This window comes from Mustela erminea, chromosome 16 (assembly GCF_009829155.1).
Source record: "Mustela erminea isolate mMusErm1 chromosome 16, mMusErm1.Pri, whole genome shotgun sequence".
NCBI classification, from domain to species: Eukaryota; Metazoa; Chordata; class Mammalia; order Carnivora; family Mustelidae; genus Mustela; species Mustela erminea.
Genome location: NC_045629.1, coordinates 40,698,977 through 40,716,870, shown reverse-complemented (window position 1 = coordinate 40,716,870; position 17,894 = coordinate 40,698,977). Strand labels below are relative to the sequence as shown.

Below are 17,894 nucleotides of genomic sequence, written 5' to 3'. Positions count from 1 at the left end.
GTACCAAGATAATATATTAAGAATGATGTGCCAGCATTAATTTGCACAAATTTCCTTACAGCTTCACACTTATACACAGTGCTTGTTTTTCTTCTTTAACACCCAAGTCTTAGAATATTCTTCAAATTCATTTGTCCTAAATTATTCTATTGTCCTTCATTATTCTAAGAGGTTTTAAGCTTCAACCTGATTTCTAAGAGCCATGGCTTAAATGCCTATCACTTTATCTCCCTCTATTCTGTCTGAGACATAATGCTATGCTTGATATATTTATTCGAAATCCCTTAAAGCAAGAATCTGTGATTGTATTATTCTCAATTATATGTAAGGACAAAATAGAGCCTGGTAAAATTCTAAAACAATCTGAGAAGAACAATTAAAAATAACAATTGAACAAATGTTGATTTAATTCATACAGCTTTTATTCTTCTTTTGGCAAACATCAGATAATATGAGCAAAATTATACTGCTCACTATACTTACATACATTCTTTTTTGCTTTATATAAGCTTGTAAACATATGTTAAGTGGATAAAATTCTTGGCTAAAGACATATTCAAAAACTCTGACATATACTTTTCTGAGTTAGGAGAAAAGAAAGCTTATGAAACTTCCATTAGACCATAATCACACAGCAAACTAAATTAGTATATGCTGTTTTTAAATTAACATCTGCCATTTTTTAAAGACTTCAATTTTTGGTTACAGCTAAAATGATTTTTATCTGAAGTTTTAGAAAAGAACAGAAGCTGACCACACAAATCTTACCCATAACCATACTGGCCATTTAAAAATAAAAAATAAAAATAAAACTATAATCAAGAAAATTCCACTCATCTTATTAGAAAAAAATAGCTACCAATAAGTTATTTTAAATATAGATGGCATTTGTAACAACTAGGTTTCATGATACTTGTCTTATTACTTCTCAATGCTTATCTTTTGATTTTAAAGTAACAGATTACTTCATAATAAAGGCAAGTATAATTAAATAATTTTATAAATTTCAAGCCCCCCAAATTTCAAATCAAGAACTCCAAAACAGTTAGCCTTCAGAATACATTTTGTTTGGCAGACAGAATGGTTTTTCATCTTTTGAAATGGAATACCTTCAAACAGTACTTATTTGCTCTAGCTGACTACAGCCCTACCAGCTTCACACATGGTCACCAGCTGGACATGCGAGGCTCACACCCGGTTTTAATATTATAAAACCCAGTATCTACTTACAAAAATTAGTGGCACTCATGGAGGAAAAATTCAAATATTATGAACTTGATGCTAAATCTTACTACTCATTCCTAATTTGGGAAAACTAGATCAAACCCAAAAGGACTCATTTTCATAATACTTAATTATATAACAAATTATCAATGAGACATGTTTCTATTATATGGATACTGTCATCTTAGGCAGAACAGTGTTAAGGGTAACCTGAAATCAGATACAGATAAATCATTCATATCATGAAGTATTGTACACTGACTTCACTACACACAGTGATAGCTCCCAAACAGTGGCCTTCAACTTTATCCCTACATGTAACACAAACATTCTCAAGTATCTGAATTAAAGGACAGATATCATTAAAAAGGCTAACTAAAATAACAAGTAACAAAGGCTTTCTTCTAGTCCTAAAGAATGAAACAAAAAGAAAGGTTCTGTAAAACAAACTGGAAATGAGGAAGAATTTGAAGTCAGGTTGGCCTTGGACCCTTTTACATTGCTACTTCTTCCGTTTGTTCAAGCTAAAGAATAAGAGAGGCCACAAACTGTTTCTTATGGAAAAGGCTGCAAAGAAAACATATGCAGCTAAGTGAGGATGAGGAAAACATAACAAAGAATATAAAACTTTGTAGTTATAAAGCTAATCACGAACGATGGTATTGGAGCTCCTGGCTGGCTCAGGCAGTAGGGCATGCGACTCTATCGCAGGATCATGTGTTCAAGCCCCATGCTGGGCAAAGAGATTACTTCAAAAATAAAAAATAAAAATAAAATGTAAAAAAGAGACACTAAAAAAACTGTAAAAAAAAAAAAACAGTGGTAGTAATTCCATTAGGAAGTTTAAGAAACAGCAAGGAGTAACAAATAAATTAGAGACAGTAATCTGATAGGTCTTTATTTGCACACAAATAAAGGCTAACGTGTAATCCTTTAGAAGTCTGATCTGTAGGGGACACCTATTTGCCTTTGAATTTCTCATTTTTTAAACCCGATTTCCATGTGAATAAATATTTTTAAATTTTTAGTTATTAAAGCAAACTTTTTAGCTTCACTTTGACAGCTATATAAAAAAAGTTTCATAGTATGAATCCCATCAGTACCAAGTTACTGAAATCAGATTCATTTATAAGCACTAATTAAATCTGCTATCACCATTACCATATAGAGATGACAAAGAGACCAAGTCATTTAATTTCTTCAAGAAAAGTAATATTAAAATGGCTACTGAAAGCTTTTACTAATAAGAACAAAATGTTTAATTTACTTTCAGTGCAGAACAGAATGTTCAGGACCTAATATTAATAAAAATATCAGCAAATATCAGGTCTGTAAGTGACATTCTCCACACTGGACTCACAAGTGTTTTTAAAATACCACTAAGCGAACACTGGTTAAAGTTTATCTCTGACACATTTTTTTTAAAAAAATCTCTTAGTAGCTTTGCCATAAAACTGATTTAAGGTAGTCGGTTTTTCAGTAATGTTAGAACAATCCAGCACTTGTAAGAATAGTCAGATCTGCACACTGTACTAAAACATAATTGTGCAACATTTTGTAAACTAGCTGCAATTTTCAGTAGCTGTGTTCACCAACTGTGTAACAGAATTGTAATGTTCTCCTAAGCCGTATGCATGTCTCATATATCTGAAATGAGAAAAGGAGAAATGAGTAGTTTAGATGAAAGTAATTCATTGTATATAAATGTTTATTATGTATATAAAACGAAACAGTCTGAATGAATCACTCCACAGGGGTATCACTCAAAGACTTCATTGACATATTACTTAAAAGTTCAACACCATTTGAAAAGCATCAGCAGTCAATAAAACCTGGTTCAATAACTCTGTAACTGAGTTTAAGTCAGGGAATACACAATCACTGGGTGGGGAGGGTAAAGTGAAATACCGAAGTGCGGAATACTCAATAGCTTAAACTTTTACCTAAATTTAAGCCATCAGTGACTGCCTTTGTAGGTTTGGCTAATTAGTACTAAAGCCAATGGCAAACTCTCCACGCTTTCAGAGAAGAATTCTCATTCATGTAAAATACTTTTACAATATAAAGAAAAAATTCCTGAAGAGTAAACAACTAGGCAACATGAATATATTTCAGCTTTTACACTTGCTGAAACTTAGCATTATTCATGTGAAACTAGGACAATATGAAAACTAAGGCTAAAATCTGTAACCTTTAGAAATGATTTTATTGTTAACTCATACACAAGAATAAATCACTAGGGTTTTTTTAAACAATTACCTAAATCACATATTGAAAATGCTTTCTAATTCTATTATTGCCTTTAACATAAGATAAGCATAATTAATGCAGCTAAAGATACTTTTTTCTGATTAATCATGATACACACCCAAAATATTTGAATAATTCTTTTTGTCTTAACTATGAAAAATGTAAAGTAAAAATTTCCAGGTACTTACACAAGTATTAATGGGTTTTTTGGATATTCTTCACCAACTACAATAGGAGGAGAATCTGCCTGTATTATCTCTATTGGTGTTTGCAAAATGTGAGACAAAGCTCTTAGCTATAGAAAAGAAAATGTGTTAGTAAGGAAAATAAAAAGGTCAATCTTACTCAAATCATAAAATACTGAGTATGCACGAATAGGGCAACCATCATCCAACAACAGGGATCTATTCTGTTCCTCACTGTACACCACAAGCCTGCCACATAGTGGACACTTAATACATATTTGAAAAACAAATATAATATTTATTAAATCAAATGCAGAAGTTTCAAGCCCTGGCTGCATGACAGCTTTTTAGAAATGGCAGTACCATAGTTAATGAAGTGAGAACAGGGTAGATTGGATTCATTATACTAGTCTCTCTACTTTTGAATGTTGTTTGAAAATTGCCAGTTTTTAAAAATACTATTATTGCTCAGGTACCAGACCAAATCAATTACAGTTTGGGAGGGGTTGAGAAAAAGAGAGAAGAATAGAGAAGATCAGGAGGTTTACTACTTTTTTTTAAAGCTTTTCAGATGATTCCAGTGTACCAGTGCTGATAACCAATGCTTCATAATTTTCAAAGCATAACTAGACTGATTTATGTATATGAACTGTACTGTCCTTACATGGGCTTTCCATCTGATTAATTCACAATGTTAATTTCGTATCATACATTATAAAATTAGAGCCTAGGGGTGACTGGGTGGCTCAGTGGGTTAAAGCCTCTGCCTTCAGCTCAGGTCATGATCCCAGGGTCCTGGGATCGAGCCCTACATCGGGCTCTCTGCTCGGTGGGGACCCTGCTTCCCCCTCTCTCTGCCTGCCTCTCTGCCTACTTGTGATCTCTGTCTGTCAAATAAATAAATAAAATCCTTAAAAATAAAAAAATTAGAGCCTAAAGTCAGATGAGTAATAGTTAATAATAAGTATTGGTAGTAATATTGGTTAGACTTACTGTCCAAGGACACTAAAGCTCTTTTATGTATATTAATTCATTCAATCATCACAATAACCCCATGGAATAGGTACTACTGTTACACATTTTAAGGAGCTAGAATCTGAAGCAGAGAATGATTAAGATGCCTGCTGTAGTTCAGCACAAGGAAATAAAATGACCTGCCATTGAACTGATTAAGTGTGCCTGTGGAACCCCAGTTCATAATTTTTTTTTTTTAAGATTTTTATTTATTTATTTGACAGAGATCACAAGTAGGCAGAGATGCAGGCAGAGAGAGCAAGGAGGAAGCAGGCCCCCTGCTGAGCAGAGAGCCTGATGCGGGACTCGATCCCAGGACCCTGAGATCATTACCTGAGTCAAAGGCAGAGGCTTTAACCCACTGAGCCACCCAAGCGCCCCCCCAGTTCATAAATTAAACACTTTATAGTCCTCACTCATAGTGCCCTCATCTATATATTTACCAAATTATAAGCATTCTGTCTGGAACATGGTCCTTTTAGAAAGTTTTAACAAAAATAAGAAATTAGTTCAAGAATGTGGAGAAAATTCTATGCTGCACAACAGTAAACTTAATCCCATGCTCTATCTCATAAAATGTTCCTTTGGGACAGTTTTTTTTTTATACCTGAAATAACATTTTTTAAAAGCCAACCAGAATGGAGGGTGTGAAACAAGTTCTGGAAATAACCTTTCTAAATCTTTTGAAATCACCCCTTCTAAGTCTTTTGAAATCATGTAAAGAATTTCTTTTTAATAATTTAAATTTACTCCATTATGAAAACAGCATAATTATTTCAAATTAATTCATAAACCAAAAAACTTATGAATGCCCTTCAAAAGATGTTTTAAAGGTTATTTTTCCTCAAATTATTTATTTTTAATATTTATTTGAGAGAGTGAGAGAGAGGACAAGCAGGTGAAGGGGCAGAGAGACAGGCAGACTCCCCACTGAGCAGGGAGCCTGATAAGGGGCTCCATCCTAGGATCCTAAGATCATGACCTGAGCCCCCTAAATGCCCCTAAAGTTTTGTTCTCAACTTAAAAAGAATTGCTTGGGTCTCTAGTTCTCCTATTAATTTGTGATTCTCAAAAGAAAGCGCAAGCATCTTTACTCCTAATGTAGACACAAAGCTACTATGAAAATTTCCTGAGTTTCAGAGACCCAGGAGAGGCATACAAAATGAATGGACATAGTTCCCTCTGGTGGTTCAGAACAGGAACAAATAGAGCACTAAGAAAAAGATTTTGAAGAAGCATTCATGCCATTTCTTCCAAAAATAAAGTTCTTGAAGTGAAATACTTTGAGCCACAAACTATTCAAGATGAGTAACCATCACTACCCAATACTAATTACACTGTTAGATTCAACCAACTGGCACCTTAGCTTACAAAGTTCTATGCATACACTTATTTAAGGTCCACAAATGACCTACCAAGTCACACAAGGCTCTTATTACCCACATTTAATTAGGAAACTTGAGCTCAGGAGGGTTGGCTGACCCCCCAAAATCACAAAACTGAAGAAGGAGAGGAAAAGCCAGGACCCAAACCCAGGACTTTCTCTCTCATCCCCTGACATTTGAATACCCCAGACTGCCTCATTACCACTTGGGCCAAAGAAGTGTTCTGTTTACTTTTTTTTTTTAATGAAACATAATTAACAATAAAGTAATTAAAGCTTTAAAGACAATCCTGATTAACTCCCTATATGTGATTGAACATACTGTTTTCCTACACGTGAATTTTAAGGCATTAGATACTGCTTTGGAGTCAGTCAGTCAGTATTAACTGGAATTCCAATTGTAATGTATTGTGATAGGATTTGGCCTGTAATTTCACATAAAAATACTATTTTCTATTTCTAATGTAATGGATAAGTCACTATAATAGCGATTCATCACCTGAGTCACTTAGGGTAAATTTTACTGTACTTGAATAAAATCCTCACTTTCTGAAGTCCAGAAAATCAAATATATTGCCAGGAGCAGCATCACAAATGGAAGCCAACAGGTACAAGATTAGCCTCACCAACCCACAGATTACACACTGGGCTATTTAAAATAAAATAGTGCTTTACTTCCCAAAGATACCTAATTAAATCAAAGGTCTAAGAATGTTAACTCACTATTTCAATCCTTCATCAGCAGAGAAATAGCAAATACATAAAGAAAAGGGATACTCAGTAACTGGGATCATCTGGAAAAGATGTCTGAATACGACATATGGGATTCAGAAATTAAATTTCACAATCCACAAATACCGTAAGTGTTTACAAACTTACCTCAAGCTGACCTCCCCATGCAGCTGTGTTGACAATATCCTCACAGTACTTGCTAAACTCTTCTGTAGAGATAAATGGGACGATAACACTTAATTTTCATAACTCATGTTACAAGATCCCTTTAATACCTCCCACAATTCCTGATCATTACTCAAGTTGTGAACTTGAGTTCCTTCCTCTACCTGCACTCTCCAGAATTTAATCCACTTCCCATATCCACACTTAACTCGCTTCAACTTTCTACCACCTCTCCATCTGAGAGCAAAGCTATTCATTTCTGCTTCTCTCTCTCTCAGACTGAAGTCCAGGGACCTTAACCACCCAGCAAGGCTATTCTCTGTTTACCCAAGCAACCCCCCAAACTGTCACCATATTCACCATCTTGACATGTATTTTAAAGCCCAGATCTACAACTGAAAAAATACACTGAACAATTAAAACAGTGCAGCCTTTATAAAATCAGGTCAACTGTGAGACCCCATAAGAAACGTGAGAAGAGAATTAGGGTAAACGTAGAGATGACCAGAAATTCCTTTCCCAGCAATAGCACCGTACCAGAGTGCCTTCACTGTTTATTTTGAAGGCATTTACTTTATTTGCTTCAGTATCAGTTCTAGTCAAAGAAAGGGCTTCTTGGATCAGTCATAAGAGTTGGCAAACTCACAGTTTAATGGCACATCTTGAGCGTACAAACTTTTATACAGAAAGTTAAAATGGGAAAGAAATATCCTCCCTGCTTAGAGGAAGGGAAAAATATTAAGGGCATCTATAGAAAAGATGGTCTGTGGGTTTGCCTCATTCACTGCTGTATCTCCAATGCTCAGAACAGTACCTAGAATAGTTCCTGGCACACAGTCGCCCTCAATAAATATCTGGTTGAATGAATAAGAAATTAAGTCTTTTATCTTTTTTTAAATTCAGCAGGCTGAGTTGCCACCTCTTTTCCACTGTCCTGCAATTCACAGAGGTGGGGACTCCATTCAGGGAAAGCCAACCTTAACCTTCTCTTCTCCAACCCATTCTGGCCATATAACTTGCTCCCAGAGGATACTACCACACCTATAAGCTTAAGGACTAACTTCCCTCTGTTCCATCTCCGTGTCCCCCCCACACTCTGAGATTTTCACCTGCTCTCTCCTTTGCCAGTTGTGCCTTTTTTTACACCTCTCCATAAATACTTTATCTTAATTATCAAAGGTATTATAAAGAATAATAAGGCAGGTTATCAACTCAATCATTTTTGGTTTGGCAAAGTCAAATTTTGCCTAAATATTACAGCTTATTAAGAAAATTAAATCTTGGGACCCCTGGGTGGCTCAGTTGGTTAAGCAGCTGCCTTCGGCTCAGGTCATGATCCCAGCGTCCTGGGATCGAGTCCCACATCAGGCTCCTTGCTCAGCAGGGAGCCTGCTTCTGCCTCTGCCTGCCATTCTGTCTGCCTGTGCTCGCTCTCTCCCTCTCTCTGATAAATAAATAAAATCTTAAAAAAAAAAAAAATTAAATCTCCCAAAGTACAGGATAAAAGTAGGATTTAGCTTTCCCCATCTTTGTGCTTATGGTCTTTGGGCCCAATACTTCCACAGACTAGTCAAAGCTTACCTCTATGCCCAAAATTTGTGACATGTGAACTCATAAACAATTTTTTCGATAATGATAATGAATCCTATTCCCATTTCTATCTTAAATTAAACAATATATTAAACCCCCAAATAGTTAAGTGCTTAAAAGATCTTAATAAAGCAGGGCGCCTGGGTGGCTCAGTGGGTTAAGCCGCTGCCTTCGGCTCAGGTCATGATCTCGGGGTCCTGGGATTGAGTCCCGCATCAGGCTCTCTGCTCAGCAGGAGCCTGCTTCTTCCTCTCTCTCTCTTTGCCTGCCTCTCTGCCTACTCGTGATCTCTCTCTGTCAAATAAATAAATAAAATCTTAAAAAAAAAAGATCTTAATAAAGCAAAATGTACTAGTATATATTAAAATTATAAAAAATAATTCAGCCTAAATTTTAAGAATTTTTTTTCCCCCTCTGTAAGGACTATCAAGGGTTTTTCTTATTCTCAATCCCAGGAATCATTTCAATTTAACAGCAGCAAGAAAACATAATGGTGGGGGAGGGAGGGAGACATAGTGAAGAAAAATAAATTACCTGGAGTATACATATCTCCTGTATTAGGATTTGTTAAAAATGGCAGAAAGTCTTCCACGTGGCCTTGTATATATTCAGCAGTTTGTCTTCTCAAGGCAGCCACAGTCAAGGGGCATTTCTGTTCTTTCAGCTGATCTTCAATGGCTCTATACATACAGTGGCCATCAGATGGAATCTGTTTGATTTCCAACTGCCTAGCTGCCAATATTTGAGCAAGTTTTTCACTTTCCATGTGTCTAGCTCCAGATAAGTTCTCAATTTCAGCTTCAGCTATCCTTTCTTCCCGTTCCTTTTCCAACGCAGCTTTTTTGTCCTGGGAGGAGGAGGATACAGGAAAGTTAATTTACAATAATTAGGACTGTTTCACATTTATTAAGGGGATAGAAATGTAAGACTCTCGAAACTTTCTGCCGTTTTCCTCCCTTCTCCCACAAGCATTATCATACTGATGATCTCATCACTTAAGGAATTTTTTATACTACGACCTTCTTTAAGGGCAACTTCTCATCTGCATGTACCCAACACCAAGCTCTGTACTAGAACAAAAAAAGCCTTCATATTTTTCTTTGAAGTCTATTTTAAAACTACAAGACAAGTTTCTAAAATCTCTACTGATTTCAAAGTACTGCCCTAAGACTGAGTTATCCTAGCCCTTAAAGCAACATCATTATCATATTTATGCCAAGCTAATCCAAGCTTTTCAACTTATCACTCAACTACTGGAGCATTAACATGCTATATCACCAGTGAGGCATCAATTGCCAAAGCCTTTAGAAGAGTACAGGAATTCTATTTATCTAGCCTAAAGAAAAAAACTGTGTGTACGTGTACACACATACACATTTAATTAAAATAACAGATAAAAAAAATTCTTCTTATGAAAAGTTAAATGCTACAGATAGACTGAAGTTCCCCTAAGGACCACTGCCAATTTCAATGCTTGCTCTAGAGGTCTGGTGAGTATCTTTGTCAATATTTTTCCTAAGCATTTTAACAAATATAGATGTACTCATTAAAAAAGTATAGAAAAAAAATTTGACCAAAAAATGGTATCATATTACATTCTGCAACATGCTTTCCTTATTCAAATGTCAGAAGAGTTCTTCCCATGGCAACATATGCAAGGATGGTGTAGGAGTAGGGCAATGAGATCTGTAACATGAAGGTTGGTTAGGAAGTAGAATGAGAAGGCTAGGGGAAAAGAGAAAAAAAATCCGGACAGTTATACTAGCAAGGAACCAGAAAGTACAACATGTTTCATAGCTGAACACAGTTCATAGAAACATGTCAAAAAATGAGGTTGAGGGCAAAAAAAGGTATGTATATAGTTAATGTATGTTAAATCTGTACATTCATAGTTTAAAAATTAGAGAGATATACACAAAATAGACTGCTTTTCTCTGGATCATAGGATTACAAAGTAAGTTGTTTTCCCCCTTCACCTATCCCCCCATCCACCACCCCTCTATCAACCACCAGTTTGTTCTCTGTATTTAAGGGTCTGGTTTTTGTTTACAAAGTAAGTTTTGTTTTGTGCATGTGCACACGTGCACTTTTCTACATCTTTCTAATTCTCGACCACGAATATGTTTTACTTATATACAGGTCATGAATGCTTTTCAATTTTAGTATATGTGCTGCCGAAGCGAGCACTCATGAATCCTTTTCAATTTAAGAGAATAAAAATAGTTAAGTAAAATTCCACATCTTGATATTGGTAGCAAATTACAGTGAAGGATTTGGTAAACCAAGAAAAAGAAGGGAAAAGTAAAGATTTTCATGTCCCTAGCTCTCATTCCTCTTTGGGGCAGAAGAAATTAATGGAAAGGCAAATTTCAAACTTAATGTCACACACTTGAACTACTTGCCTGTTATGTGCCATGATGGAACCGAAAGTGATTTATAAATTACCTGAATCAAAACATTATTACCTCCCTGACAAAACATACACCTATTTAAGTTTGTTCCACCCAAATCCAACCATGCCAGAAGTAACACGAACAAATTTATTTCACTGCATACCTACAACTACGCATCACAGCAGCATAAAAATCTTAAAACACAAGATGGCACTGTTACTTTATGAAAGTCTAAAGAACATTTTCAGAGGGGAGAGGGAGGATAAGCACCTTGGATATCATCTAATCCAAAACCCCTCATTTTCCTCTGAGGAAACAGCACGCAGAAAGAATTCCAAAGGCCATACAGCTGGTTTAGAAGCAGAGTGGGACCAAGGACAACACAGAGCGCTCCTTCTATCCAGGCACCTAAATCAGAATAAAAGTTGGAGCAGATGGGAGCTGGAGTTAATGATGTTATATACTAGTTACTAGAAGAGTGGAATTGTATACTTCTGCAAAAAACGTTTAAGCCTCTAAAATACTAATCCAAGCATTTCATTTTTGCCCTCAAGCTCTGCTTCAGTGTTCCATAGCAATTGTGTTTTCTTTCTAGGCAAAAGGGGGGAAATACATTGGATTCTGTTCCCAGCCATGGACAGCTTCCCAATGGCACTAAGCACTGCAGTTTCTACAGCCTTAGTGCTGGAGACAGAATGGCAACAATTAAGTCTAATGAAAACATATATTTGAAATGAAAACAGCAATGAACTCATAAATATATTGTCAGTAAAACTAGAGTCATGTCAATACAGTAATGCAGCAAAATCATCTCTGAAGAGAAATCGTAAGAGCTGGGTACTAGTCCTGGATTTGTATCAAACTTTCAGTTTGCCACTAAGACAACTGGGCCTCAGCTCTCTCATTTGTGAAATAAAGAAATTGAACTAGATTTCATTCCAGCTCCCAAATTTCCTGTTTCTGAAACCCAATTCTTCTAAGTTCTACTCTGGGCTCTTTTCAGCATACCAAAGAGCTTCTTCCATTGAAGCCTGATGAATTAAATAAAATACTCCCTGTGTTTTTCTAGATTCAAAGTAAGAGATTTGCTCTACAATATTCCAATAATAAATCTTCATAAAGTTTTATCAAGTTTTTCTAAGACAGAACTATATCTCTCCCAAAGACAAACACAATTAATTTATTGGCTTTTCATACCTTGGTGTTTTGGGCAAAAAAAAAAAAGTTCAGGTTTCATTTTCTTATGTACTATAAACTTTTAAATGTTTTCAGTTCCAGAATCCTATTAATACTATTAATATAATAAAGCAACAAAAAAGTTCAGGCATTACTTCAAGGGTGTTTTCTTGCCAAGTGTTTAAGCAGCTGACCATAAAAGATACTAAGATTTTTGAGAGTATAGTTGAAAAGGTATGCATTTCAGCTACATAGAATTTTAGGAGAAAAGTAACAAATGTTTGAGAAAAGTAAGGGAGTTTAATTTTTTATTTGTTTTGTTGCCTAAGGGTCCAGCTGGGGATGAGTAAGATTTGATAAAGACAGGAATCAGTTGGGACCTAGGTTTTCCAGAATGAAACAGGCTACTCTAAGATGTATCAATTACTAAGTAGAGGCAGTACCAACATGTATTTTGTTATGCCCCTGCCAAGCAAAAATTCTGACCTTTGTTTTTGAGCTATAGAAACTACATGATAATTAAGGCTCTTACAAAAAGAATACACATTATAAGGAGGGAGTTAAAATAGACAACCTCCAAGATACCATAAAATCTAAATTTCATGACTCAAGAAAATAAAATCTTACAGAAGTATGAGAAATGTTTGACAATGCAACTTAATCAACTTTCAAACAACCAAAAAAAGATACAGTCTTGGGTTGAATTTCTAAGAGGCACACTATGCATTACTGAACACACTAAACAATGCTATCATTTGCTGACCCATTAGTTCTCCAGGTCTTGTGTTTGGGCTTTGGAAATGGTATATTATTTAATATTTCCAGTAACTCTATAAGGTAGGTATTATTTACCCCATTTTGTACATATGAAACTGAGGTTTAGAAAAGTTAAGAATCTTACCCAAAGCCACAACAGTAAATGGGATTAAAACCTTCATATGTCTGACACCAAATACCATGCCCTATTAAAATTATGTACTACTAAATTATAAAAATGCTAAATTAGCTAAAAATAAACATTTAAATCCTGCAAAATATCAAATGTTAGTAAAACAATATTTGAGATTAAACATACTAGATTTAAAGCCTTTTTTCTTTTTCCAAGTGAACAGCTGTAACCTATCTAATTTCATTCCCATAATTTTGATTTCATGAACTCACTACTTTCAACAAATCAGTTTTCTTATAGCTCTCTGATGATGTAAAATTTCATGCCCACATTTATTTTTATGCATGCTGTTTCTCCTACTCAAATATCCTATTTAATTAACTGTACTTTCTTAAAATTCCAACTCATTTTTTAGTAATTGGCACAAATGAACTTTTCCTTCTCTGACTTCTCACTGCAACTAAACATTACATAGATACCTGCATAATTCTGAGAATTTTGTACACCCGTTTATCTTAATTTCTAGATTCAAATCCTTGTTTCACCACTTAGCACCACAATTTTTAACCAGAACAGAATCACCTTAGCCCACAATGATACGATTCTGAATTATTAAATGTGGGATAATACATTTGTAAAAATATCTTTTGCACACTCCCTTTCTATCCCTACTCTTTGAGACCTGAAAATTGTACATGTTATTTTATACTGTTTAGACCTATTTTCTTCTCTTCAAAATAAGGGTAAGACTCTACCAGATTATAACTAAGACTAAATGAGGTTTCATATAATCTATAAGCCTAGCACTGTATCTGGCACATACCAAGGACTTAACAAATGTTAGTTCAGGTATTTGGCAAGAAACTTCATCTTTTTTTTTTTTTTTTTCTATTCCTTTTGTATACAATACTTAAGATACTAATAAGCATATAGCACTAACTTAATTACTTGGTGACATGACTTTCATACCCGTCTCTTTTGTGCTTTTGATATCCGAGGTGGCTGATTCTCAAGAACCAAGTTTGAAATGTTAACAGCAACAGAATCTATCTGAAGGAAACAAAAGCATTACCAAGTTAATGGAAAATAAAGTTCTTCTTTAAGTATTACATTATTAAACTGAAAATCACAAAGAAAGAAAATCACCAATATGTATAATACAACAATTCAAATTTGAATAACAGTACTAGGTACAATATTACATGACATGGTATTCTTCTTCTATTTTTAAGGGAGAATTTGTCAGAGTCCCACAAAGTTCCCTTAAAGCTCTCCAAATGCTCATCCCTGCAAGCTTTCCTTCCTTCTTGAAATTCCTATTTCATTAATCTAAATACTTCCTGTAAGTGCCAACTTACAGTCATTGAGCAGTTCACCTTTTCCTTCTCTAAAGGCTGACAGTACTTATGATATGTAAGGTCCTGTGCTAAGGTGCCTGAGTGGCTACTTTGGTTAAGTGTCAGCCTCTTGATCTCAGCTCAGGTCATAATGTCCAACTCCGCACTCAGTGCGGAGTCTGCTTGTCCCTCCCTCTGTGTGCATGATGTCCAGCTCGTATTCTCTCTCTTTCTTAAATAAATAAATAAAATCTTAAACAAAACAAAATAAGGTCCTGCACTGGATCAGTTCATTACCGCCTTCACAACCCTTTCTCCATCTCAATTAGCCAGAACCTAATGAACACTGTTGAGCTTTCTCTATCCTCTTCCGTCTACAAACTGATAACTACAGGTAGAAAAGTTAATGTATTGTTCAGATACCATAACCAATCTTAATCACCAAATGGCTATCATGTGTTTGCTGAAGTAAGAAAAAAGATGCTAGACTAATGATCAGTGTTAGTACTAGTATTTTATTACTGCAAATGTAACTTAAATTAAGTTTTTGGTATAACAAATGCATAAAGCACACAGAGGACTCTAATAACAAAAGAGATAGCAGTCTCCAAGGCTATATACCCAAATTATCAAAATATGAAAACCAGATTAAGACTTCAAAGAGTGGTTACATCAACTTTAATAAAATTAGCATTTGTGTATTTTTTCATAGGAATCTGCTGAAATCTACAAACTGCCATACTGACAACAGGCAAGATACAGAGAAGCATCTGGAAAGCAATGACATGAGAATTCAGATAGTGTTCAGAAAGAAAACAAGCTTAAGTTAATGAAAAAGATAAGAGCCCAAAGTAAAATGGGAGTTTGTATTTTAACAGTTGAAGAATATATTCAAAGAAATCTTTGAGAAGAATTCATTGAGACAGAAATCTCAAAACTGAAAATTGGAAAGCAAATAAAACTCTATCACTAACAGAAAAGATGGGGAGATAGTTAGGAATACCATGATTGCCACAACACAATTAAATATCTGGAGAATCATACCATGCTACTTGGAAATAAAATATGTTAAGGCACAGGTCAGGATCTTAATGACTAGCTAATAAGGCTAAAGAAAATGAGACCATGTTTAATACACTGACCACTGTAAATCAGTACAGACAAGTTGTTTTCACTATCAACAGTAGACCAAAAATAAACCAAGTAAAACTAACTTATGGTAGATAAAATTTCATCCAGCCATAAGAACTTTCTATCAAAAATGGAGTAAGATTATGGACTCTGTGATCGCGGATATCCAAACCCATGTGATAAACCACCATACCACACAAAGTTTTAACAGAATTCAGATTCACATCCTGGAGTAAGACAGTCCTGATTCTGAATTCTGGCTCTGGCATTTAATAGCTGTTATGAATTCAGAAGGAAATTCTTAATCCCTGAGTCTATTTCTGCCTTGAAAAATGAGATTATCTACATTTACTTCATGGGTAATACCTCATAGTGTGTTACTAAGAAAAATTACATGAGAATAATGCACATGCTGTCTTAAAGCATTTGGCACACTATTAGCTACAATGATAAAATAAGTATTTGTTAAAAAAAGACAGTATGGGGGCGCCTGGGTGGCTCAGTGGATTAAGCCACTGCCTTCGGCTCAGGTCATGATCTCAGGGTCCTGGGATCGAGCTCCGCATCGGACTCTCTGCTCAGCAGGAGCCTGCTTTCCTCTCTCTCTCTGTCTGCCTCTCAGCCTACTTGTGATCTCTCTCTCTCTGTCAAATAAATAAATAAATAAATATCTTTTTAAAAAATTTATTAAAAAAAAAAAAAAAAAAGACAGTATGCTCTACTTTACCCAAGAAACAAAGTAAATTTTCATATAACCTGAACATGATTTCATATTTGCTGTCCCACTTGATTCTTACAGAATCTTGTGCTAAACAGCTAAAGTATTTGTATCATATTATAAGTGGAGAATTTTATGCTTAGGAAATAACTTAACCAAGTTAGTCATACTATTTAATGGCAATTCTGGGGCTAGAAGTCTGATCTTCCAACTTTCACTTGGTGAAGATCCCTCTGGTCTACTTTTCCATCGGTTCATTTGGGGGGCAAGTACATAGTTGAAGTGTATGTTTTTTTCTGACCTCCCTTACAAAAACACATTACCAAGTAAACCTTGTCACAGAAATATTAATGAAAAGTAATGCATGAGCATGCTTTTGTAACTTCCTTTCCCTCTAATTATATGATTTCATATAGTGAACAGTTTCTTAGAGGTGGACAGTAGCTTTCAGATGCTGTAGGCAAAGAGAAACATCACTTTACATACTTTACTTTCCTTAGAATTCAGCTTCAGTTGCTCCAATTCCTCCTTATGTTTCTGTTCCATTTCTGCTTCCAACTTAGCAACATCTTCAGTGAGTTGCTTCCTCCTCCTTTTGTCATTCTTGGGAACAGCATTTTTCATACCTTGAATTTTAGCTGAAAATCCACCAAAAATCATTAAGTCAACAACCCAGAGACTGAGAGGAAATGAGAAATAGGGACAATAGGGGATGGTAAGGGGAGAAGGGCGTACACAAGTAATGTAAGCTAAGAACAGTAATTACATAACAATCAGACATTTACAGAGAAGAGCCCAGATGAGGGAGAGAGCACCTCAAAAAAAAAAAAAAAAAAATCCTCATTAACAAAACGTACCTCTGTTTAGTTTAGTGTGATAGGGAGTTTAAAAAAAAAAAAAAAGACTCTAGTTTTAAATCTCTCAAGCATCCCTTCTGAGTCCTCAAAATCGAGGTGAGGTATTTCAAAACGCGTCCATTAGCGCCCAGTATCAGTAGCTGCTTAGGAACAGAAAAGGGAGACAGGGGAGGGGGTGAACAATCTGGGCCCAACACGAATTCTCAGACTCCAGCACCCGGCGGTGGCGTGGGGTAGAGGGGACGCGGTGGACCTGAGAAAAGGAAGCTTCTGAAGATTCGGCGGATTAAGGGACCATCGGGCCAGGGGATTAGAAGGGGCGAGGCCACTGGCTACTTTGGGAAAGCCTAAGAGGATCCAGATCAGAAGCCTCTCGAGATTCCGCAGAACCGACCCACCACGCGCCCTTTCCTGGGTCCGAGAGATTTCTAGGTTCCCATTCCCTCGTCACCTTGCAACTCCTTCTTCTCTTTGCGATGCTTTCTCATTAGCTGCTCCTCCTCATCAAGCTCCTCCGCTAAGACTGACTCCATGACGACCAGGTAGCCTTGCACATGCGCCGGTAGAAACCTGCACCACCGGTTACCCCGCACTTTCCACCCCTCAACCTTCACCTGGGGTGCCATTGGCCGTGCCTGGGACCCAGGCCCGCCTTCGAGGCGGTACCGGATCTAAGCCGAGTCATTGGACCAAAGGGAAAGGAGATGGGATGAACGCATGCGCACTCTCAATGACCCCCAGCTCCGATGAGGCGGGAGAAAAGCGACGGCGCGTGGGGGTGTGGCCTGGTCCGATGGAGTTTGCTGCCTCGCGATTGGCTGGCGCCCTATAGCCCCCCGTGCAATAACG

At 36.2% G+C, this 17,894-nt stretch overlaps 1 protein-coding gene across 4 annotated transcripts; it reads right to left on the bottom strand.

Moving 5' to 3' along the window:
* Positions 1-400: 400 nt before the first annotated feature.
* Positions 401-17,838, bottom strand: OTUD6B (OTU deubiquitinase 6B). 4 transcript variants are annotated; one of them, XM_032316178.1, is made up of 7 exons: positions 17,497-17,835; positions 16,684-16,826; positions 13,972-14,052; positions 9,079-9,391; positions 6,937-6,998; positions 3,663-3,769; positions 401-2,871 (listed from the first exon to the last, which is right to left on the bottom strand). In XM_032316178.1, exons 1-7 carry the CDS (start codon positions 17,669-17,671, stop codon positions 2,787-2,789), a joined length of 966 nt encoding a protein of 321 aa, XP_032172069.1. In that variant the 5' UTR covers positions 17,672-17,835; the 3' UTR covers positions 401-2,786. The 4 variants fall into 4 exon arrangements, with proteins under 4 accessions (XP_032172069.1, XP_032172068.1, XP_032172070.1 ...); XM_032316177.1 differs by having other exon boundaries at positions 16,675-16,826; positions 17,497-17,830; XM_032316179.1 differs by lacking the exon at positions 13,972-14,052 and having other exon boundaries at positions 16,675-16,826; positions 17,497-17,838.
* Positions 17,839-17,894: the final 56 nt, after the last annotated feature.